This window comes from Pieris rapae, chromosome 15 (genome assembly GCF_905147795.1).
Source record: "Pieris rapae chromosome 15, ilPieRapa1.1, whole genome shotgun sequence".
NCBI lineage: Eukaryota > Metazoa > Arthropoda > Insecta > Lepidoptera > Pieridae > Pieris > Pieris rapae.
The window spans coordinates 2,909,597-2,936,554 of NC_059523.1; the positions used below are offsets into that span (position 1 = coordinate 2,909,597).

A 26,958-nucleotide genomic window follows, 5' to 3' on the forward strand; every position below is an offset into this window, starting at 1 on the left:
AATCACAAATTGGTTCGAAATCTAAATGATAAAATATCTGACCAGTATATATAATATAAATCTCACCTTATCTACTAAGAAAACATGTATAAGCCGATCCCGCGAGGCCGAAGCCAGCAATCTTGGTCGTTCGGAATACTCCAGACAAAGGACTTCAGCGTCATGTGCCTCTAATGTATGCGCCGGTGTTCCATTTCCATTCACATTATGGATCCAAATGTTGCCAGCCCTGTCCCCTGCTGCTAAGTGACGCCCGCAAGGGGATACTCGTACACATCTAAAATGTATATTAAGACATTTTAGAGAAAGATTAGTATTACAGTTAGGTCAACCTTATTTTTTGGTACTTGACTTTTGTCTCTAAAAACTGGACTACAAGTACCAGTTGCTAAAAACCAACATATGGAACATGCTATGGTAATAACAATTCTGTGTTGCTTTCTACTATAAAGCGGTTAAAATTTAACTCCTCATCCTAGCGCCATTATACCCGGTCATATGCCCCATCATTTCCGGTAGGTCTATCAAAAAAAAAAATTTAAAAATAAAATAGTTCGACATAATTTTGCGTTTCAGTTTTATTTATACAGATTTTGATCAGTCTATTGCAATGTTGCCATTAATTATTTGCTAATTTCTCTCCCTTTATATTTGCCCCTTGCCTCTCTGCTATGTATTAAAAAATATTTAAAATTGTGACATTTACCTGACTCCAATCTTGTCATCATAGGTCTTCGATTTATCCCGATCGCTGGTGGCTGTAAGATCTACATCCTTAAGGAACTTCAATTCTGGGTCTATATATAATACTTTGTTTAATTCCTGTAAAAAAAAATATTCAATTAATATAATATGGCAAATGAGTATTTATAACACACTGAAAATGAAACAAGATTTGTGTCTACATAATATATTGCCTGAAAGTGATCGCTTAAAATCAATCAGGCCGCTCGTTGCCCTACTTATTAAATGTTATCGTTTTACTAGTTTGTAATACAATTAAGAGTTAAACATCTAAAAAACCAAGGCTGAGGTCACATGATTACTTTGTTATTACTTTATAGTCAATATTAAATTAAAGGGTTTACATTTTCCTCTAACAATATAAAACACGTTTGAAAACTTACATTACTATAAATATTCGGTGGTTCCGGTTTCAAATGCCATAGTCTCACTGTGTCGTCGCTGGAACACGTCAGGAATGTCCCTGGAGGTAAGGGACCACCCATCCCCACCATGTCTACACCCCAAATGCATGCCGAGTGGTATAGTGCTGAGTGGGATTTGCCTACCTAATTATTAAACAAAAATATATGATATGTAAGACTGATATTAGATTCGTCTGATACGGAAAATCCGTCTCGAAGGACCAAAATATCGGGTTCGGGATCTTTATACAAGCAATTGAGGTTAAAGTAACATATGTCACTAATTTAAATCCTGGACCGATTTCTATAATTATACAATTTAATTCATGAATCTAAACAATTCAGGCTACACAAATAAAATAAAAAAATGGATACATACCCGTTTAATATCCCGTACATCCCATACATATAAACTGTGGTCGTTGTACACACATGTTAGTTTGTGGTTCCTCTCATCATATGTCAATGCTACTGCGTCGGGATACTTTGCGTTTGCTGGCTGGCTGAACATATGGCTGAAGATTATAATAAAATAAATTAACAAAACCATATTCAGAGACCAAATATTAAAACTTTATTTTGTAATAGAAGCATTGCTGGAAACATTTCATTAGGATATGAAAACACAAAAAAATTGTTTTTTTTTTATTATAGTGGACAGTCATTATATAATATAATAGTAAGATATTCCTTTTATAACAACAACCACGTAAGTTCTATCACATAGTGTACTGAAAAGGGAAGGCTCCCTAATAAAACGTAATCACTTCAACTGTAAGAGCAACTTGGAAGAGATAAGATATCAAAGCAATATAAGCAATATTAAGCAATATTAATAAGCAATATTTTTTATTCGGCAAAAAACAAGGTAAACACAAATTTATACATACTTGATATTGACACCCTGTGATACATCAACCCCTAAATAATGAGTCCGGGGTAAAGTTGTGACGTATTTTAGGGAATCCGGGGCAAAACACCTAACAATGCCCTCCGCACACCCAACAAATATATAATTTGCTCCTATCGCCATACAGTTTGCACTCGTTGTCTGAAAAAACCAATTCAATATTTAAACGTATTAACGTATTTATGTGTTAAATTATCGTAACACATTAAAAATTACTTAATTCCACTTTACTTTGAAATATATTTTGTACCTACCCTCAATTCCACCCATTTGTCAAGCAGTCTCCGGCTGTTGAATTCACATAGGAGACCACTCCTCGTAATGGCATATGTGCTATCTGCCGCTTCTCCTCTCCCACAAACGACGTCACAAAACTCATTGTCCTTCTGCTCTCCGAGAATGGCAGACCGACCCATGAGAGGAACTGGTTCTTTGAACTGGAATTTTAACATATTTTATTTATATGATTACATATAAATTATAAAATAAAAAAATCGTTATATTCATTTTAAATAATATAGTTTATTCTATATCGAGAGCGCTATTACAGCTATTCATAGTAATAAATAATAATTTAATTTTTTTTTTTAATAAATTAACATAAAAATATTTAAACCCATGAACGAAATTTCGATATGACCTGATGATAATAACATAAGCTTCTTACCTTAGCACTCCTGGAGTACTCGAGGAACCAAAATTTGACATGTCTAAAGCCAACTGTCACGAAATAATTCCCTTGTTCTGAGAAACTGACCGCCTTTACTCGTGATGACACCTGTCAAAAATATAATAAAAGATTATATAAATACAATAAATTACATTTTGTACACATATATGTCCCGAGTAAACACCATATTAACCTTTAGCATATAACATATTAATGTTTTCTAAGTACTTAAAGGTAAGAGAAAAAAAACAGTGGCGTTATAAGTCTGGGCCTCAGATTTCTCAGTCTAATAGACAAATGGTTTTATTAGCCTGCTGTGCTATACACACGTCTTCAACTTTTCGGTCTAAGGCACGCCCTTTAGATTTCTTCACGATGTTTTCCTTTTTTTTTAACTTTTAACACAAATATAAACAATATGTTCATTGGTACACAGCCGTGGATCGAAAGTAAGAAATAAATTTAAAAGCATTTGTATAGCACTTCATAAAATTATAGTAAAAAGGTGTTTTATTTTTAGGTGTAATGATTACCACAATCTTGTATATTGTAATCACTAAGGAACATTACCTTATTACTAGCTAATTTGAGGTTCGCTCTCCAATCCCAAACATTCACTATCATGTCATGCTGCGAACCAACTGATACCAGATACTTGGAAGACGTTGAGAATGCCTGAAAATAAAGAAGAAAATTTCGATTAATTTATAAAATAAAAGACTACAATAACCCGATCAAAATTAAGGAAAGTTCTTTAAGAATAGATTTTTAGTAGTAAGCACGTTTAATTTTTTTTATAGAACAAGGGGCAAACGTCTATTTTATGTTAATATATCATAACAATGCAACTAAATGCTGGCACAACCTGCCATCTGCGACATCCAAGACGCCTTTCAAGATAAAATGTAAAAGTTATCTTTCGCATGTCAGACGGCTGGGTTGGGAAGTTGAATTGTCTCATGTTTTAGTTTGCTTCAGATTTTGTTTCCTTGGTTTTTTAAATATTTGTTTCTTATTACAATTGTGCATTTTTGTTTTATTTAGCTGTCATTCCAAGATAGTATGGATCCACTGAAATTGCAGCAACTGAAACTGAGTTGGCCCCTTTTTCTAAAGCTATTGTTTTTCTTTTTTTATGTGTGCTTTAATCATATAATTGTTTTTTTTTTTATTTCTTTCACACTAATGAATTGGACCCATATATTTAATATATTTTTTTAAACCAAGTCATGTTTATCATGACGCAAATAAAAATCAACCGCTTCTACATCTCAATGTACACAAAACAAACGGATTTTCAAAACCTTTAAGAATTTTTTTTTATTACAAAAATATACAAAGAAAAATCGTTTCCTTTATACGCCTTAACGCAACTATATGTAAGGAATAGGACTTTCTAATTATTATAATTAGATAATCATATAATGAATTCCATATATGCATTATGAATTTATTAGGACAATATTAACCAATTACTTACAACACAATTGACTCCATGCGTGTGACCCGGAAATTCAGCTATTTGTACCGCACCCGACGCCATGGGATCCTGTAATATTACAATTGTTTTAAACTAATTAAAGTATATGTATTCATATATTCTTAACCATTAAAAGACAGCGCACAATGAGAGCTGACCGCTTTATATTTAGACTAGTTTAGATTAGATTTTTTTATTTATTTCAGAAATAGAGTAGAATGGGGAAAATTAAAACGCATAATATAATTCAAGAAAAACTGAAATTATTTAAAAGTTTAAATAACGTTTGTAAACGCTTTATTATTTAAATATTAAGCCAAAAATTTATCTGATATTACAAAAAAAGTTACGTAGTTATTTAGGTAATATTTCGTAAATGCAGAACAATCAAACTAAACATTTCATAAAGAGTTTATCACACAAAGATTTTCCTACTGAATCGTTATTTTTCTTATTTTAGCTGTCACTCATCTCAGAAATTGATTATATACCCTTTGTAAATTTAATTATTGGACTCACATATTCGAGACAGGCGCTACAGAATGCGGCCTTATGAAGACGAACGATGAGAATAGTAAAGAAGGCATACATTAAACACTAAACGAAACAAGAATGTTTAAGGCCCACTAAGGAGTTGCCGGCCCGTAAAAACAATTAGTTACGTAAAACATTCAATTAATGTAATTTTGTAAATTTACTCTCTTAAAAGGATTACTTGGTTTTTTTTCTATTGAACGAAGTTATTTAAATCATGTATTGACTTTCCCAAATCGATACATAAACTACTCAACTCCACTATATATTTTTTCCATTTGCCCTACTTTAAGAAACGATGACAAAAAATGGAAAGAAACAATGTACTTTTTTGGAGTTTGGCGACCGGGTAGGTCCTAATAAGATAATTGTATATTATAAAGAGCAATGATTTGTATGATGTGATGAGCATGCATTGTGAATTTTATGAATGTGGGTGAAGCGAGAGAGATATATTAGGACCATAACAAGTGATAGGCCCTTCGGATACTGGCGTGATAATATAAGTAAAAAAAAAAAACAATTTCTGTACGTACGAACGAAAATACTCAAACCCTACTGGACCAATGCCAAAAATTCTTTCGATATCCAAACTTCAGCTATTAGTTTCCGTTCGCAGCTCTATAAAATAGCTTTTAACCTGTAAGTCCCAAACTCGTACTGCCGGTGCATGGCCGCACTCCCCCGTCGCGAGGTACCGTCCATCGGGTGAAAAGGCAACACACGTGACACTCTTACGTGAGGCGTTTAAAACGTGAGCCTGCCTGTTCTTGCGTACATTGTAGAGGACTACTGTGCATCTGGAATTGATAGGAAATCGTTAGCAGTGAATACAATATATATGTTGTGTAACTGTCGCCAGTCGCAAAACAAGTGTTTTCTTATAAACATTTAGCATCATGTATTATGTAATAAAAAAAATCAATCAATCAATGGCAGTACATTTTTTGAGCTCTCAGATTTCTGTATATGATCATTTGTAAATCGAAGAGGCGGGTGATCAGCCTACTGAGCCTGAACACGCCGTTGACTTTTAGGGTCTATGGCATGCCGATTTCCTGACGATGTTTTCCTTCACCGTTTGAGCGAATGTAAAATTCGCACACAGAAAGTCCATTGGTGGATAAGAGTCGCACGCTGAAGCTAAAGGCCAACACTACTCATTAATATGTAATAAAGTATTTAAGACAAAATATTAATCACTCGAACACTCTACGACATTATTGTATATTTTTGCTACATATACTTCGAGCATAATCATAAAAGACTAGACAAGACATGATTATAATTGTTTTATAAATAAAAAAATCATATCGCACTTATTTTTATAGAGAATTCTGTCTATTTACACGGATTTAACTCGCCTTCGTCTTTCTATCAAATACTCTAAACGCTGTAATGAAAAGAGAAATTGAATCAGTTAATGACTACATATCATTCCATAGAGTAAAGAAATTACATTTAACGTAAGTGCTATAATTTGGGCGCCTCAGATATCTCACCATTGTTTCTTATCACTTCATAGGCAGTTTAACACAAACAAGAAAACTGTTAAGCAAATATTGACGATGGTATGCGGCCGTGAGAAAGGACGTTCGAAACTGTCATACATACGAATAAGATGTATTTGTAGACAGTAATAGGCGGATCTATGAGCGAAAGCGTTTTTGTTACGTAAACTTAGCAAGCATCTCAAGTATTGTAATGTCACAAGTTATATCGTATATTATATATAACTTGATTTGAATATTGCAACTGTTTTGTTTAAAAACTTATTATATAAGTCAAACTTAATGTTTAGTTTAAAAAAAAAGACGCTATCACTTTTTTTAAGATCTCGTCTCATTTCTGTATCTCTTAAATCTAATAGGCAGATGCTAAGCCTCCTGTACCCGTCAAAAGCCGGTTTTCCCCACGATGCTTTCCTTAACCGTTCGAGCGAATGTTAAATGCGCACATAGAAAGAAAATCCATTGTTGCAGAGCCGGGGATCAAACCTACGACATCAGGAAGGCCTTTTTTTATTACCTAACACTCAACGGTAATTAAGTTACACAACTATCGTATTGGTTATTAGCTGCTATAATGTGAACAAAAATAATGTTTCGGTATAATTTTAGACTGTTTTTTTAAACATATTATAATAATTAAATCGCGTCGCTTACCATCGTGGTAATATCCATTCTCATAAACCCATAGTTAACATTCAGGCGTGACTGTGAGACATTATAATATATTCTAAATACGTAGAAATAACCGCTGTTATGGCGTTTGAGCTGACCATTACAACATTCTAATAGTTTGTCCTGTTTCATATGGTTTTATTCATCTTTAAGGTTCGTGTCTTTCTATTTTTTTTAAATATTATTTAAGTACCTTTTTTCCAACGAAATTATATAATATCGAATGCTTCTAATTATTTAAAAACCTTTTTTTGATTTTGATTGATATTCTTAGGTATATGCTAAAATTATCAATCAAATAATTTCCTTTAATACTATGCCTCATATTAATATTAATGAATGACTACTAAACCTCTTAACCTTTACAACAGATCTCTTCCAGGGACCTAAAAATGGGAAAAGCTTTAAGCAATCACGAGTAATTTGAAGGATAAAATTGGAATCAATATTTAATTGATCTACTATATGTATATTAAATAATGATTGCCTGAAAGAGATCGCTGGAATGTTATGTGAATGAATGAATTATGTTAAATAATTACAAGTTTATAATAATACATAGCTTCAATCCGTTGAAAAAGTGTTTTCTTTAAATAGTCGTATTTATTATAAGTGACATCGCCGCCCTTGAAAACACATTGCCAGAAGGCTCGCAAGAAAGTTGCCGCCTTTTTTATTATTTAAGTGTTTTTTTTTTAAATAAACATCATTATCTCTTGTGACCCAAATTTATGAATTTGTGACCCAAATGGTGACCGAAAAATCTACCCATAAATATTGTTTGTCTATGATTAAAAACACTAACCCATGACTCACTCTAGGAAGCGACTAGCCATGGCGAGTTCAATAACCTCACGCGACATTGTTTTAGGGTTCAAATTACAGCTAACCTGTTTTACCGAGTCCGAAAATTAGGGATTTTAATATTGCAATGGAAATATTAGAATTGTATCTACGTATACAGATATCGTGTATGTATATGGAGCCTGCTCCATATACGAATGGTAACAAAAAACCAATGGCGTTACATCCTTCTATGTCTGAGCCTCCGCTTTCTGTATATGTTTCACAATTACTTGTGGTGTAATGCCGGCTATACAAATACTACATCAAATATATGTCTTATGTATGAATGCAATGAAATTGCGACTACTATCACTGATCTTATACATATTTGTCAGAGAGATTGCTTATAGAAGTAATAGTTAAATCACATATGTTTAGCGGAAACTAATAAATAAACAGCAGGAGATCGTTGCTGAAGATATCTATGTCAGAATCAATAGACAAAATTGCATCTTACAGTTCTAACGCCACGAAACCTAATATAATAATTGTATAACTTTCATTGCAAACCGCTAACGTTGACACAGTTCGTGAAAATATTGCGGTAATTTCATAGAAGACAACTTGAAATTACCGATACAATAAACGAAGATCCACTTACAATATGAATATGATGAAGTATTTTAATGCAAATAAGCTAACGCCTGATTCTAGCTCCAGTCCTAATTGCTATGCCGTAAACTTAGAACAGCTATCAAATAATCCTTTTTTAGACTATAGAAATATTAATTTGTATTTATTTAATTAGCTGCTTGTATAGAAATTACAAAACCAAATGTAAAAAGAATTGCCATGCCATACCTACCCTAGTAAAATATAATAGAGAATATGTGTGACTATTTACTTTTTGGTATATACTTTTTATATGTCTTTGTTTTATTAAAATGCAATGTTTCTATATTTGTTAGTAATATAAGTGTATCAATCAATATAAAATCATACTTCTTTGTGCGTTACTTGTTACCCCTCATAGTTACCATTCGTCTGGTTTCCAAGCATAGGGGGACGAACCCAAAATTGGGTGTGTTCTAGGTGTGTACACGATCAATATCTAAGTAAGTCCAGCGGCCTGTACTCTTTCAAGTCCAAGCGATAAGACTGGTCAAGACATTTATATGTCCGATGTTGTTCTCTCAATATCTACATCGCTAATTTCGCTATATTTGCATCGCGCGGTGTAAATCTCATTCTGCGGAATCGTATTGCAAGTGATATGTATTGCAGTTAAGGGTTTATTTATTAACACTTCATTACATTACAATATAAAAATTGAACATAAATATTATATGACGTGACACTTACTCATAGACACGCTGCCAGAAGGAACGCAAGTGCACTGCCAGCCTTTTTGAAATTGGTACGCACCTTTCATGAATGACCACCAATTTCATTTACTCAAAATATTATATAGCTAATGAACGTATTAGTGTATAAACATTCCGCAATGTTTATACACTATACGCAACATATTTGTTCGTATATGAAATGAAACCCTAATACTACATACCATTGAAACAAAATTTGAATTTAGAACCGTACTTTAGATTCGTAATGCATGTAATTGACAACATGTATATATATACATATGATATAAATATAATTATGTTTCATGATGCCGCGACTTTTCTAGTTCACTTGGGTTTTAACAAATCTTTTAAATCTAAGGAATAATTCTGACATAACAAACACGATAATAAAATCTTTTACGCGCAACTTATATCGGTCAAACTAACTTTAACGATATTTTTTCATATATAAATTCTTCAAGAAATTGAAGATATTTAAACTTTGACCTAAGAATATTTAAACTTTGTCGGTGAAACAATTTTGAAAAAGAGCCAAATAAAGAAAGTTGTGAACCATTGATTTTATAAAACTTGCCTTCGCAAGCAACGGCAGATCGTTCTGGGTACGTGTTCACCATCTACATATAAATAAGGCGACGGAAACGAACAGACAGACATGGTTATGTTGCGTCAGTTTGCATAATTCATTGACATTGATGACAAGTAGGTTGGTGCCAAATTTAAAATCAATACAAAATTATCATAAGGCTTTTTAAAAATATATAGTTATTTAAATCAACGGATTGTCCCTTTATGCTAATGGTATTAAGTGAAAAAATTTCAAGCATAAAAAAAAATTCAACAAATTCTCGAATTCACTGGAACATTCAATAAACTTAAATTTCAAACTACAGAAGATTTATATGATGTCATTACCGACTAAATTGCGGACACAAAATTTAAGATTATTTATCATTTTACGGAGATTTTCGGAGATAATAAGTGAATTTTCGTTGTATACGGCTAAGTTTTAAAAGATAGTTACACGCTGTGCTCTTACTTTGTAACTTTCAATAGCGACAAGGTACCCTACCTTTTTGTATGCAACTTCGAACTTCATATCGGTAAATAACTATTCGTTCTAGATACAAACTTTCAGACGAACGCGTTGTGGCCAAAACTCACCGATATCCAGATTGGGAATTCTGATAAACGTCAGGTATATCCATAGTTGCTACCATCACACTTTGAATTCAATTTTCTTTAGTATTTATCTTGTATTTTATTATTCTTATGTAAAAATGTATATGTGTGCCAAGCTTTGCTAGCTTTTGTAAATAAATGTCGCAAACTTCGTGCGGACAAAAACTCATTTTTTTAGATTTTCTCAGATCTGGATATGGCAAGGTAACGACGGCCTCAGATATTAGCCATCGGTTAGATCTGAGTCTATAGCATAAGAAATTAATTAATAAATGTATTCCATCTTTGGCTATATTTTCAGTGTCAAATACACTGAATTGTAATTATATCTAATTTGTGTTAGCTGTAGGATTACTAAATAAATAAATAAATAAATAAAATCATATTCTTATACACCTATACGTAATAACATCCCCCGACTAATATCTGTACTAATTGTTGTAAAATTCTTTCGAAAAATGTAATATTGAAAGCCCTATATAATATTTAAACCGCATTGCAGTCGCAAAATGATTGGATTAAAACAATTTGAGTGGAAATCGGATCGCATTTCAATCTCAACCAAGGTCTGACCCACTGACCTATGAACTATTCGTTTATAGTTCGTTGAATGCTCACAATACAATTAAAAAGCCTCTTTCTTTACATAAGTACCTACTATCAAAGTTTATCTCGCCTAAAAATAAACTATAACAAAGGTTTTTTTTTATATTCAATCGATACGACTACACGATACCATACGATAGCTGGGTAGATCCTAGGACCTCAGGGATAACAGTCGCACAATGATACCATAAGGTAGTATTTGAGCATTCTATATTATTGGAGTACAAAATCGAAGTCGTTTTAGGGTAGAAAATGAGATTGGATAATTTGTAAGTTATCCAAATTGAGATTGGATAATTTGTAAATTATCTTCTGCCACACGGCGATATTTACGACCATTGTACTGCCGTAGAATTATTGATTGATTGATTGATTATAAACTTACCCAGCTGGATATGCGACTAGTTCAGAATTTGGATCGCAGTCCAGAGCCGCATTACTGCTCACTGTCAAGCCAAACACAGTCTCCAACTTGATCTGTGAACAAACACAACATTAATAATTTTTAACCTTGAAGCATAATTAAGAAATAATATATAATTTATTTTAATATTACATAGTCATCTTATTCAAATGGTATAGTTAATTTAAGCTATATTATATTACATAGTCATCTTATTCAAATGGTATAGATAATTTAAGCTATAGACTGCGCATGTTACCCATAACATAAGCGTTGATTCTCAGCGTAAGCTCAGATTGTTTTATCAAGTATATATGTAATCACCTACTCGTTTCTATCTAAAAAAAATCAATAAGAAAGGAAGAGAAATGTCTTTGTTCGGTGCTTCGTTTATTTTATATAATACTCACATGAGTATTATATATTTACCCTACGTTATAATTAACATATATATGTATATATGTTAATTATAACGTTTATTATAATAATAATAATAATAATTATTATTATTATTATTATTATTATTATATATATGTATATATGTTAATTATAACGTTTATTATATTCGTTACTTCTTGGCATTATTTTTAGAAAAAAGTATTTCTGAATCGTATCACCATTTACAAAAGTAAAATTTGATATATAATCCAAATACATTTACATACCAAATTTCTATGTTTCAAGTTAGTCAAAACTATATAGTATATACAAAAGTCAAAGTCTCAAAAACTTTACCAACAACAGGTAATCTTTTGTTTATTGATTAAAGTTGACCACATTCTATATGCTATGAAACTACTAAAATACATGACAATCATTATGGATACCAGAAGTGTAAGAAAAAATCAAATACAATAAAAATATTTCACTTCAAATTTTAGTTTTCATTAGTATTATTTTTTCTTAACAAAACGGAATAGGTACTCGATAGGCGTCTAACAATTTTTTTTTTTTAAATTGATCAACCCACTCCCGACTATATCAAGCTCTGGTATAAGCAGTGTATATTCTGTTAGATTCATGAAGAATTCGAATATTGTGTTCACATCTCCAACGCGCTCTATAAATCATACAAAGGTATTTTTTTTGTTAGACTCATTATTAAGTGGAATATCCTATTGTACATAAAAACTCGTTTAAATCATTATTATTTATATGTAATAACCTTCGTGTATTATATGCCTTTGTCTTTGTTTGACATTAGGAAACCATATTACACTAACTTAGCAAAGAAAGTAATATTTGGAAAGTGAAAAGGACCACCAGGAAAAAGAAAGAGAGGTCGCCCTCTTACACGGTGGGCTGACGAACTTATATTGAACATAATATATTTAATGAGCGTAAGTTATCATCACCACCATCGGTAAAAAAAAAGAAAAAAAATTTGTTTTTTGTTTAAGAAAGCTCAAAGTTATTAGAATCGTTGAAAGATCCTATGGCCTATTTTTCTTTTTTCAAAAATATTTTTATAAATCAATCTAATTGACCATATAGATATAAATCCTATAATTTTAAATTTTACGTCGTTATAGTACTTAACATACTACTACTTTTCTCTTTGACATCATTTATTGTTATTTAACTAGCATAAAACACTTAAGTAACTAAATACGCAAAGTAATCTGAGTTATAAATGCATATCAAAAACAAAAGAGGGAAACCCGTTTTAACATAATATGACGGTACACTTTCACATCATAAAATATACTTCCCACTCTATTCATATATGTATATCCTAACTTTACATTTATATAAATACATAGCTTATTAATTTAATTAAAAACTCAAACACATAACTATTTAAAAAAAATATACAAGAAATTCTACAGATTAACATTCCTTCAACCGACCTTAAGACTATAAAAGACTTTTGTCACTACAAAACATGCATACATTTTGATTCACAACTTATATAGAATAATAAATACAATATTATTTATAATCTAGTTACATTTGTCATCGAATATGTTAGTAGTAGTAGTTAGTTAGTAGTCCTATAATTGTGTTTAATTAAAAGCATTGATCAACAATCCATTAAAAAACATTTGTGTTAAAACGTAAGTAATATAACAAGATTATAAATTTTTTATTACGATGCCAAGTCAAGGCTGTGAACCGGTTTTGTCGTCCTTGCGAAGGCGTCTTCTCAATGAAGATTGTATTATTCTTCTTTAGGTATTTTCTGATTTGTTATTCGACTGGTCTACTTATACGCCCTTGATTGTAAACAGGCACTACAAAGCAAGTTAAATAGGTTTTGACGATAAGTATATGTTTTAAAAACATAATAATAATTGTTATTTTTATTTTATAAAGAAATTTAAAAGGCAAAAATACTGGTAGTCTTTAACTATTAAGAGCTACGTTGATTTAGGAAATAAATACAACTTTTCAAAGCTGACCGGAAGCTTTTCGGAGGCAACATTTTGGGTCGCATGGCAGCGAAAACAAAATATATTTTTTGGTCACCAACTTAGCTTATAACAAAATATGTACATCTCAATTTGATAGAAAGGAGTTTTTATATAGAAATGAAATTCACTTATCCTAATTTTCGTGTAATTTGTATGCAGTTTTTGTACTTGTCAACCAGTCACAGACAAACTAGTCGCCCATAAACAAACATTGTTCCCACAGAAACACGTCCAAAATCAACAATGTTTTTATAATAGTGACATTATTGTGAGACTACCAGTTTTTATTACTCTACTAAGTATACCGTTACTGCTGAATAACATTCGTGTGAAATGAAAATTCAAACCGATTCACCACGGAAAAAGTAAACAAACTTTCATTTTAAATTATCTTACAAGTATTAGAAAAACAAATTAAAACAATACATATTTTGTTTCTTTTAATTTAGTATCATCCTACTAAAAGCCAGCTTGCGATAGAAAGAAGTATTCTTGGAATTAAACTAAGCTGGAACTAACATACAAAAATAAAATATACCTACTTATCAAACATGCCCTACAACTCTTCTACTACTACAACAAGACGGGCAGACCACGTAGCCCGTTATACAGTAACAGATGTTCAGAAAGAAACAAAGAAACAAAGAAACGAGGGCAGACCAAAAGAGCGATGGGCCGACAGGATAAGGGAAAATCATTATGATGACGGCAAAAATTAAAATATGGTTGAAAAATAAGTCGGAGGAAGTTTCTCGATACAGGAGCCGCATCTTAGAATAATAAATTGTATACATATACTTACATATTTTTATAAATAAATAAAGGCTTATAATTATGATTGTCCTACTAAAAGTGCATACGCAAACTTTCCTCATTGCAAAGTCGATAAAAAATGTACTGAAAAAAGTGCGTGTTTGTTGCGACGTATAATTAATATCATTATATCCATAACGCATCGAAATATCTATAGCAAATAACAATTAATATGACCCTAATCGCAACATACTACTCTTACATATCTATACTATGCCTTACCAAATCTCGTATCAAAAATCTCAAAGCTCGTTCTATTATGAAATAACATATATATATGTTGTGCAAGCACACACTGACACAATTCCGATACACGTTCGCCTACGAAAAAATATCCCAGTCTATAATATCATGTCACGATTAACGAGTAAAGCACTCCATCAGATGTGATGCAATTGTTTGTTGAGGAGCATGGCCATATTCGATTTCTAAAGAACGAATGTGTGAGATTTGAGAGGTTGTTCCACAGAACATATTTGCGAGTAATGCTTTGAAGCGAAACGTATGAAGGCTTATACCTTAATAGGTATTACTTTGATAGTCATAATGAGTTATTCGTTTTATTAACTGTTAAAATCCGGTTGGTGATTTAGCCTTTGTGGTTGCGAGTAATTATTTTTTTAAATGATTACTTGCCGACACGACTAACATTGCCATGCCATCTAAAGATTCTTACAATACTAATATCTCTATTATAAATTGGAGGTTCATATACTAAATTGAGCAAATATCTCAAATGATTTTACAGCTCTTGAAGTTTGATTGACGTTCTAGGATATTAATTTTTAATGGCAAATCACAAACAAATTAAAATGAAATTTTGTAAAAAATCGTATGGTCATCGTTATCACTTAGGGGTAAAGTTTACGCCCTAATCTCAGGCCTATCTACTATACAAAATATCATAAAATTGCTCAAGCATAGGAGAATTTAATACTATATTTTAAAATGCTTCTGTTTAATTGATTAAAACGCAGTTCTTTTTATATGCAGATAGTTGAGTTTCTCAGAACATTCCCTTTATAAACTTTTCCGGAAATCAAACCGTAATAAAAGTAATTTTTAGTATGATTCAATACTGACTCAGAGCAACTTTTAAACTCCAATTTAAACAATAAAGTCGTCACAAAAATGATATCATTTCAAACAAGAAGATTACTGTAATAGTCGGCGATAAACATTGTTTGTGTGGGTTTATCAAACTACCTTTAGACACGGCGTAGCTTACCTATCACACACTCTTTATATAAATGAATATTTCAACATTTATAACATTACAAAAGTTTCGACGATATCTCGGGCGTACTTCAAATAACATCAGATGGGAATTTTCTTTTCTTGTTCTATAAAAAATAAATAAGAGTAAGCATATGCCAAAACCCTATACATTTTTGACATACGCACGTCACTCTAAATCCTCCTTGGGCCCGAAACTTTAGGTATTTTAGTAGATTTTTTCGAAGTTGTCCAAAATAATTCAAATTATAAATAAACATCACTAAGATTCTGAACATGCTTTTCTGTATCCTTGCTAAATCGTGGTCGTTTAAATAAACTCTCGTATAAGAAATAATAACCAAACTATTCTCTACAATTTACGATACATTACGTTTTCTATACCTGACCCAGAACTCCCATATTTCCAAGTCGTCTAATTGTATCCGGTGAAATTTCAACAAAAACATAATTCTCCTATAATTTCCTCATTGATTACTTATATTAAACTCACCTCATACGCCGGTGTATGGATGCTGTCCTTAATGACTGGAGCACTGTTCCTCGGTCCAATAAACGCCATGTTCTCATTTTAAAACGTCAATATCAATTAAAATTGCGTTGACACAAGGTCAACTGTCACTTAACGCGACAAATATTTCTTCTTAACAAATCACGCGCCAAGCTCGATAACACAATGACACTGTCAATTTTGAATATCGAATTTAAATGTCACTTCAACTCGTGCACTATCACTGCATTCCAATATCAACTCCGGTCACAGAATCACTTTCCCGTTACTATGGCAACGGATGGAACGTGTAATTGCTGATAATACAAATCCTTACTTATTATTGGTTTAGAAAAGGTATGATGTCAAACGAATTAAAACGTAAGTAAAGTAAACTATTGAATTGTCTAAGCTATTGCGGAATATGTTTAAAAAGTATTAAGAACATCCATAGCTCTAAAACACCTGCATCATGAGCACACCCTACATACACACCCATACCCACTTCTAGACCTTCACACAGCACACTAATTTTTTATTGAATTTTTCCTTTCATGAATGTTTGAACCCATTTGTATGTATTATGTTCTCCAACTTACATAGCTATATGTTTAGTGTTATTGTTTTTGCTGTATATAATTTATGTTAGCTGTAGGATTATACCTAAAAAAATATAAATAAATTAAATCATTAATTATATAAATTATCGAAATGCTAGATATAAATTCTAACGTAGCAATCGTTACATATAACCTGTCTTATCAATATGACACCCAGTCAGTAGAAAATAATATCTATTAACCTTATTTAATTACTTTTTCAATGAAGCGAACACACGAAACCGGTAGATGTAGCGACAAAAACTAACGTATTAACACGTTTTTATCACATGAACGTAAATTTGTTCAACCTTGTGTAATACCTGCACGATAAGGCTCTATAAGGGACCTATCAAAGGCATTCCTTTTATACAAATATGTAATTAATTCGAGACTTTACTGCTACTAAATAATGATTTCGTTTAAATATAAATAATGTTTAATTACTTATGAAACCGGCTTTTTTATATGTGTTTCTGTAAAACGTAACGAAGTGTTAATAAATAAATAATAACAATTAAGTTAGTATTAATTTAATCGATATAAAAAGGATCGATTAAATATGTAATAACATTATACCACTGTAAAGTATATAACATTTGTAATAGCTTATTTTTCGAATTGGTTGACGTTTGGATCGCGGTCTTAATGACGTAATCTATTAATAAAAAAATACCTGCGTAAAAAGTACACATAACTGAAACTTCTTTGTAAATTAATTATTACTAAGGTAAAAGCCCTAATAGACGATCATGTAATTGTATATCGATAATCACACAGTTTGCACACTATATACGTGTGCTAATGATAATATAAATATTATGCGACAGACTTGCCATCTAAAGTTCCAATATAAACTACTAAACGAATACATCAATCTATTGGTTGATGTATTCACGCTATTGCGTGTATTTTGTCTCGATCTCCCTTACTCTCTCTTAATCTTTCTTACTATAGCTATCTCCCACCTCTCGCTACATGGCACTGTGCGTGATGCGACGTTCGTTCTATCTTACTCGCTGGGTCTTTCTTACTTGCTCTCTACTCACGCCCCATGGCTATTTGCATCATGCAACGTCCACCCTTTCTCATTCTCTCTCAATAGCTCTCGACAAAAACGCTGCACATCTTCGTGACGTTTCATAAAAATTTACCCTCATCCGCCTAAAGCATCAAAAAATTTGACAGTTCTTGGATAGTTACACTAAGGTTTTATTCAAATTCTCGTCCTAGTATCCGGGTCCAAGACTCAAAATCCATTTGAATCATCTGTATTATTGCATCTAAACATTTACACGAATACTAATACTGTAAAAGTGAACGTACTACTACTAATTGGAAAAGCATTTAAACCAACAGATTGTAACGAAGACAACAGACACAATAGAACCGATAGAAAAAATATTTCACCATTACAATGCTACTAGTAGAGTCACTTCAGTATCTTATCAAAGTTTTTCAAGTAAATATCCAACCGTACGAAGCCGGGACAGGGCACTACTTCACAATCATCAGTTATCATTAATCATGCATAAAGTGAGTAGAAAGTTGCAGCATTGCCAATTAAAAGGAAATATTTCAAGAGAAAGTCATCAATTGGAGGGTGGCAACATTCAGTTCTTTAGTCCCTTCACCGCAATTACACCGTAATTTGGTTATAGTAACAATTATTATATGGACACATATTACCTTTATCACAAACTCTACCATGAACCTTAAAACAGACTTCTTTCTTATTCACCTATAGTCGACACATTATGAACTAAGGCTTGGGTCATAAATTATATTTATGTGTGTGTCTCGGTCGCATTTACAAAAGAGGTGTAGTGATGTGCGTAAGAATTGTAGAGGTGCATATCGATAACGGGATAGGTACGATTGATATGCTAAATTATGTTAAGTATTAGACTCTGGCACATACTATATCCGCTCTTTCCATTAAATACTTTCGTGAATTTTTTTTTTACTGGTAGCCGACCTTCATAATTTTATTTTTTATTGAATAATATCCGCACTTAAAATTAGGCATCTGGTCTGGTATTTTTATAGAAGTCGATGCCACCGATTGATTTATCCTGATTTCATGTACGTGCTAAGTATCGATAATGGGTAAGCATTCGACTGAGTTTAAAATTCAATGTTAATATGATTTAATGTTTATAAAGCAAATTAGTATAATATAACACGAAATAAAAGTTTTTTTAAATGTTTATCTATATAATAGGAGGTCAAATGAGCCTGCGGGACGCCCAAAAAAGGCAGTCATTGCAGCCCATAGACACCCATGCCGCCTAAAACATGAATCTAAATAGATTCAGTATTCACGGTTACAAGACAAGAAAATAAAAGTTCGGTCCTTAGAAGCTCGAATACTCAGTTAAAATCCCGTTCTATAAGATTACTTTAAATTTAAATATAAATACTATTAACCCTTCACTACTCGTTAGATATAGGAACTGGTAAATGATGTGTGGGCGACCTCAAACGTGCAGGCTGACCTTGTGAGGTCGTCCCGTCTGTTGGATAACTATATCAGTTTTGATTTAACGATATCATTATTATTTTTAATATACATTAGGTATGTGCTTCGTGAAATGTTTCTGTTGCTGCGGGTAGGACAAAATGTTTTGCAATGGCTTGGTCAAAGTGCCAAAATTTTTAAAACGTAAATAAGTTGCATATTAATTAGAAATCCTTGTGGATAGAAAGCTATATATATTGCCACCACAGTACTATTAACTCCTTATAATTTTTTTATATTAATAAATACTTAAATGTAAAAAAAAAAATTTTTTTAACTCATAACAAACCGGGTTTTTATATAATTCTTGTTATTATGACGATAGTTATCGCCAAGTTTCTTCTGAAAATATATATTTAGCTAAAAATATTTAAACGTATCTAATTTATATAAGTACTTACTTATATTTCGAATTTATATAATCGATTTTGTCTGATTAAGATAATATCTGGATTTTTTAGGCAACGCTCGAGGCGGCTTTTAGCCCTTACTTGTAAGTTGTAATAGAACTCTCACTTTCAACTTTCATTTATATAACTTATACCTGTATTGTCTTGTATGAGATGTGATAAATCTTGTTACGCGTATCAAGACATAATAACTTTTTGTCATGATTATATCGTATCATATACTAATAAATCTATGGAGGAAGGCCTCCAGTCGAATCCCTGACTGGCCGGCCCGAAGAGTATAATGGTCGAAAAATTGTATATATATCTGTCACTGGTCTAACTTCGTTATCGCTTTTCTGTGTATGTTGGTACGGGTACGTGATCGCACTGATTTATAACTCTGAAAACATTTTTGAGTTCTCATTTCTGAATCCCTAACACCCAATACTGTGAATACAATGTAATAAACCGTATAGTGTATTTCGTAATACGAGCCCAGATAGATTCAAAGGCCAATTTTAAGGCCCTTTACAATTGTGGCTATCAATACTGCACAATGAGCCATTGTGGTAATAAGATACATTTACATACCACAAGTAAAACCCATTTTTTCTAAACTATAGTAGACCCCGTATTTGTTAAACTATTCCTAAAGATTTTTACTTTTTAAACATTTAGAGAGATAGCAGGTATAAAAATTGTAACAATCGTGATGTACATCATGCATCAATTCGTGCAAATATCGATTATTCTAGAGAAAGTCGATTAATCGATTCACTATTACGATAACTTTTACTATCACCTGCTAAAACTGGTTTTACCGATTTATTATAATTATATTTTTATAATACATTTTATCATAATTTTTTTTTAATCTATCAGACAAATGCTTTAAAAATATTATTTGTTAAGATATATTTTTTAAAAATAAAAAGAAAAGAAAAATTTGGCGATTAAAAAGACTTCCCTTCTACGCCCTTGATTTGAGAACTGGCAGTAAATGTAAATTTACCATTAATTTAATTTTTTTGACGTTCATAAGTGTACTTGTTTACCTATATGAATAAAGTCTGTTACAATGGATAGTGCGAGTCTGATGTTAGACTTATACCTAATCAAGTGCCAAAAATTAAATATACGAAGATGGATCAAAAAGGTCAGTGAAAATTTATTAGAAAATTCATAAAAATCCAACAATAGATAACGGTAAAGCTTAATTCAGCCATAAACATAATTACGATTCCATATGCGGACATATGCAATAAAAAACCGGTAACTTTCCATTTCTAGCGACACTCGATTTGCGGAAACGTCGCCATCTTATCCGGAACAACGGGTGCGGGAAATTGCCGCCATATTTGTTTCGAGGTGACGCCTGACGTTCTGTCATTTATGGTTATCATACGCATTGATGGAATCGAAATTAATCTTAGAATATTATTACAGTAATATAAAAGTAGATTTAATACCGATTGGAATAAACGAAACAATAATAAATCCAACCAACACAAGGTGTAATATGGATATTTTTTATTTATCAAATCTCAAATAAAGGTACATAATCTTTGAAAATCTAACTGAAGGATTTTGATTTATGATTGTTACCGCAAACAATATGTTTGTATTTTTTATTTACACACACTGTGAGCATACTGGCAAGCGCGCTGCCAGTCTATAAAGAATTGGTATGCTCTTTTCGTGAAGGACTATGAAACTCGGCTTGTTATGGAAATATACTATGTATTTTAAAGGTTTTAAAACAAGATTAAATTGCGTTATAATAATTATTATTTTAGATATTAGATAGTAATGACTGTGAAACCACCCGCCCACTGAAATATTTCCGAACTAATTCGTCGCTCAACGCGGTTCATTTGCGAGCCTTCTAGCAGTCTGAGTGTCCATCCATGAGCGGCGGTCTCACTTAATATCCTGGCTGTTTTCCCCCAGTTCTAACAACAAACATTCTAAAAAACATATATGTACAAATATAACAATATAAAAAGTTTAATAAAGATAATTTACATATTTAGGATAGGTATAGCAATATATCTGTCATTTATAAAACCTCATAACCCATCAATTTCCGAACTCAGTGATTCGTGTAAGGCAATCTCTTGGTAATGTGGAAGCTATCTCGTTTCCTAGATGTATGCGTAATAATTTTAAACCTAATACATATTTGATTATATGCACTGAATATTCATTGTAAGTAAGTTAGGTAAACTACTTATTACTAAGTACTGTATACATATATGAATACAAATCAGAACTATAATATTAAATATTACATTACCAGTGTCTCTACAACCTTTTTAGGTCTGAGACTAAGATTTCTGTATCTGTTTGATGATCATTTGTCAATAGGCAAGTAGGTGATCAGTCTCCTAAGTCGTCGATTTTTTTTTAATCTAAGGCAAGCGGGTTTCCTCACGATATTTTCCTTCACCGTTCGAGCGAATGTTAAATACGCACATAGACAGAAAATCCAGTGTTGCAAAGCTCGGGATCGAACTTACGACCGCAGACGAGAGCCGAACGTTGAAGCCACTAGGCCAACACAACTCTCCTCTAATATTAAATATAGAAAGCTTAAAATTGATCAAGAATTGATTGATGCAATCTATCTTTTTTTTAATCTTTAACTGCCCATAAACTCGTATTTTATAAAAACCTATATTTCACTTAAATCATTAAATTTATTGATTCGTAAGCATATTTTTTTAAATTATGACAAAAGAAAAAAATGTTATATCTTCCGCTGCTTAAAAGTGTTTGCTTTATGAAATATTATAATTTAACATCCTTGGCCCGCTTGTGTTATAAGGCGTAAAATATTATATAACGCTATTATTGTCTTTATGTACGCTTCTTCATTGACATCATATGTTTTATTCAACACTATACTTATATATGTTCAAAGGTACAAATAAAGTTATAAAGCAGTGTTGGCCTAATGGCATCATTGCGCATGCGGTAGTAAATTCGATCCCCAGCCTTATATACTTTACGTCTGTGCGCATCTTACTCTCACTCAGTACGGTTAAGGAAAACATCATGAGGAAACCAGCAGGCCACGAATCCAAAAATCGAGGACCTGTCCGACAGTAGGCTGATCACCTACTTGTCTATAAAATAAAAATTATCAAAGAACTGATGAAATCTGAGGCCAAGACCTATTTAGGATTGGAGCGTCACTAGCTTTAAGTTTTACCTCCCACAGAAAATAATTTACTTGAAATAAGAAAATAATTGCCATTGTAGCGAATGGATCATGTTTAAACATATGGTTAATGATACAATTTTACGTTATCAATTTTGAATTAATCATTTAATCTATGAAGTTTTTTTTAGGATAGGGGGCAAACTGGCAGGAGGCTCACCTGATGTTAAGTGATACCGCTGCCCATGGACACTCAATGCCAGAGAGCTCACGAGTGCGTTGCCGGCTTTTTAAGAAACAAGCAACTGAATAATTTAACTTATTGATTCGTAGCCTCGATAAAACGTGCTGTTCTCAACCCTGAGATACATATACAGGTATCCAATCATTTTTGTTATATTTATAAAATAATACTATCTATTACACTAATGTCAGCAAAAAATCTTTATCTAAACCCACTACAATCATAACAGTTCTTATTCAAATAATACCTTGGTAAATATAGTCAATTTTTAGCCAATTATCTGTGGTGCCACAGATTCTGTCTGGCGTTGTCGCGGAACGGAATGGCAGTGGGTTACCAGACCGTAACGCCACATTCGGCAATGCGGGCATCTTCCGAAATCACATTTTAGCACGATATCTAGATTATAGATTGAAATGAAACACGCAAGCCTTACTGTATAGTGCTGATCTCAAATATTGTTATAAATAAATATAACACACTTCAATACTAACGAGACTAATCGATCTAACTATAAGGGTCTAAAATAATCTAAGGAACTCCTGCACACATCGAAAACACTAGTTATTCTAAACTGTAATATTCCTAATGCTATAACAGCGTATATCGTTCTTATGTCACCCCAAACGACCTTCGAAATATTGCTTTGTATTACGTAAGTCTAAGTATTTACTAAGCACTTATTTGTAATGTGAAAATTTACGAAAACAAATTATTACGTGATAAATTTGTTGATCAGATTCCAGCATTTCGTCCTTAAGATGTTCACTTATTTTAATCACAAACATACCTACTTTATATTTACGTATAAAGTAGGTATGATTGTGATAACCTTACCAAAATCTTTAATCAGGTCAAACATTAGTCAAGCCACTAACTTAAGAACACTTTCAATTTAGTCTATGACTTCTGGAGTTAATACATTCACAAAGTTACACACGTAATAAATGTTGAATTGAAAACTCCTTTAACTAACACAAATTTACGACATAATATTATCTGTGGCACCAGGTATGATTTCAGTTTGTTTTATTTAATGTCAAATATTCTTTGATAAGTAATTCAATGTCTTTAGCCATACAAAGTAGATTAAGATTTCTGATGATATTTATAGGATTAAAGATTGATTGTACTTGACACAAACTGCGCAGATTATTATGCATGATGTCACACATTATGCAGTTCCAATGAGGAATCCGACAATTATTGAATTTTAAATTGTTGCTTAGGCGTCGACAATACTCGTTATTTTTTATATGGATGGATTAGAAATATTTACTCTACAATTTACAATACTCTAAAACGACTTAAAACGTACCTTGTTCTTTAAAAGAGAAAATAATGTATCTCGCATTGTTTTTTTTTATATGTATTGTTATTTTCTGTGTTTCTGTGTGTGCGTTTTTTTAGTAATAAATGTTAGGTCAATTTCTATGTCTAAGCTTAAATCTCGAAGACGACTAAAGCAATTCTGAATGTAGTTTTCTTTAGCACTTAAGTTTTTATACGTGACAAGCGAACAGCCTATAAACGGATAGCATAGCGAAATGTGTCATATGTTGGTATGTAGCTACTAAAAAGGTAGGCTTACTAAAAAAACATATTAAGGGGAAATGAAGTTCACCGAATCCTAACAATAAAAATATTTTTAGTTGTAAATAATATCTTTCGACAAAGTCTAAGAATGCCCGCTACGATCATTTTAATTTGACTAGTGCAAAGTGAAATCTAAAAAGTACCCATTCATGCATCGCACATCGAATTTCATATAAAAAGGTTATTAATATTCAATCAGCAATTATTGGTTATGCATACTTATGACTGCTGATTATAAAAGATATAACATACATAAATTTCATTTTCTATAGTAACCTCTTTTGGTATTTAATATCGGACAATACAATTGGGAAATCGTCTTAGTTTTCATAGTACTAAACTATGAAAACTATACTACTATACTAAAATTACCTGTAATTCATTTTAACATGCCACATAAGTGATTACGACAAAATACTTACTTAAAAGTTTATAAATGAGAGAGTTTTCAAGAAATACCGTAAAAAACACTGTTTTGACTCAGTGGAACATGAAATTATCGTTGCATGTTAAGTGTTAGATTGCATTATATAAATATATTTAAACCTGATTTTGTATGGTTTTAGAACAAACCTAACTGGTGCATTTAATTCGTTCGTTCGTTCGTTCATATTGAGCAATTTAAGTAAAATAGTTTTTGAAAATTTAACTAGGTGGCAACACTATATATGAAGGTTGTTGTAACTAAGTGTTCTTGCTGTCATTCGTCTTATTACCAAATAAAAGTTATATTTCTGCTAATTACTATCGTTTCTTTGATAAACGACCCATAATCCTTCAGTTCATATAATCGCAAAAGTTTGCATAAGGAGAAAACTAACAAAAAGCTACTTTTGAATTCAGATTTTTTCAATACCATTTTCTACGTGATTTTCATACCCAAAGTCGTAATAATTTTCGTCGTCAAGTCGTAAAAATAAATTGACGTTCATATGTGTATTTCATTGAATACTGGCGACGTGTATCAGTAAATAAATAATATTATTCCTTATTACATTTTGATTATATATATGTATATACACACCAGAAATCTATCTGTAAACTTTGTAGCTGGATTATAAAAGCAGCAAACTGAATAAGAAAAATAAAGGAATAAGAGAGATAATTTTACGCAGATCTATTGAGATAATCTTAGTCGAACTTCGAAAGGTTCAAATCGCTCATGGATGCTATCAATGGCAGAGGGCTCGCAAGTGCAATCCGGAAATACGTGTACATAATCAGTGGGCACCTGGTACCACAAAGGGGGTAGTGCGCGGCATAAAAAAACTGCCATACAAATAAAGCTAATCCATTCGACCTTCAACAAAATAAATCCAAGTAAATAAATATTATTCTATCCGCATTTATGTAAACAAGTCTATAGAAGGCTTACTCCATTTGAGGCCTAATGTATATTTATTAATCGGAAGTCTTAGGCGGCACTTCAGTCCCATATTAGTTAAGACTCCATTGGCTATGCAAAATGTATATAAATACCCATTAGTATTTTTTTTGTATAGGATAGGACGACAAACGACCCTACGGGTCGTACAAAAAGAGTAGTCACCATAGCCCATGCATATCTTTTTTTTGCCATTTGGAGAAGAAGACCCTAGGAAATACCCCCTTAGGCAAAGGAGTAGACCATAGGCATTCATTTGGTAGTCCGATCTTCTTAAGTATGTAAAACAGGTTAAGCAATTATTTAAAGACAAAACGAACAAATATGGATTATGTTTACTATCTGATATGATCGGTAATATATAATTCCAAGGATACTGGCCGATTTGAATCATATTCAAACATTGACACAGAAATACGACCTTACCGCCAAAAATACAGCCTACTTACATTACAAACCCACAGACGACAATTAAATCCAACACATACACATTTACTATATCAATTATTTCTTCTTTCTACCTTCAATCATCCAATATTTATATTACATAGTAATCTAACATATTATTTATTTATTTATTTATTTACACTTCGTTGCTAAAGAAATACAAATAACACAGTATATATAAATTACAAGGGATGCAACGGGCGGCCTTATCGCTAATAAGCGATCTCTTCCAGGCAACCCTAGTAAGAATAGAAATAAATAAAGAAAAATGATGGGTGCAAGAAGTGCAGAAGTTATATAAAAAAAACAAAATAAATTTATATTAAAATATAGATCCTTAATCTATTAGTAACTATATATATTATAATAACTAGCTAAAACTAATCTTAC

The 26,958-nt window shown here is 31.9% G+C and overlaps 1 protein-coding gene across 5 annotated transcripts in view; it reads right to left on the reverse strand.

Moving 5' to 3' along the window:
* LOC111000719 (mitogen-activated protein kinase-binding protein 1) overlaps positions 1-26,958 on the reverse strand; it is a 61,825-nt gene that overhangs the window by 18,192 nt on the left and 16,675 nt on the right. For 4 of the 5 annotated variants that reach the window (XM_022270274.2, XM_022270273.2, XM_022270272.2 and 1 more), the window contains exons 3-13: positions 11,252-11,343; positions 5,383-5,542; positions 4,209-4,277; positions 3,299-3,403; positions 2,726-2,836; positions 2,313-2,495; positions 2,039-2,199; positions 1,528-1,663; positions 1,128-1,292; positions 707-822; positions 67-277 (exon numbers count right to left, since the gene is read on the reverse strand). In XM_022270274.2, coding sequence (XP_022125966.2) covers positions 67-277; positions 707-822; positions 1,128-1,292; positions 1,528-1,663; positions 2,039-2,199; positions 2,313-2,495; positions 2,726-2,836; positions 3,299-3,403; positions 4,209-4,277; positions 5,383-5,542; positions 11,252-11,343 — 1,509 coding nt within the window. Of the gene's footprint in view, positions 1-66; positions 278-706; positions 823-1,127; positions 1,293-1,527; positions 1,664-2,038; positions 2,200-2,312; positions 2,496-2,725; positions 2,837-3,298; positions 3,404-4,208; positions 4,278-5,382; positions 5,543-11,251; positions 11,344-16,225; positions 16,536-26,958 lie in introns of those variants that run through there. The other variant, XM_022270270.2, reaches the window with a different exon arrangement.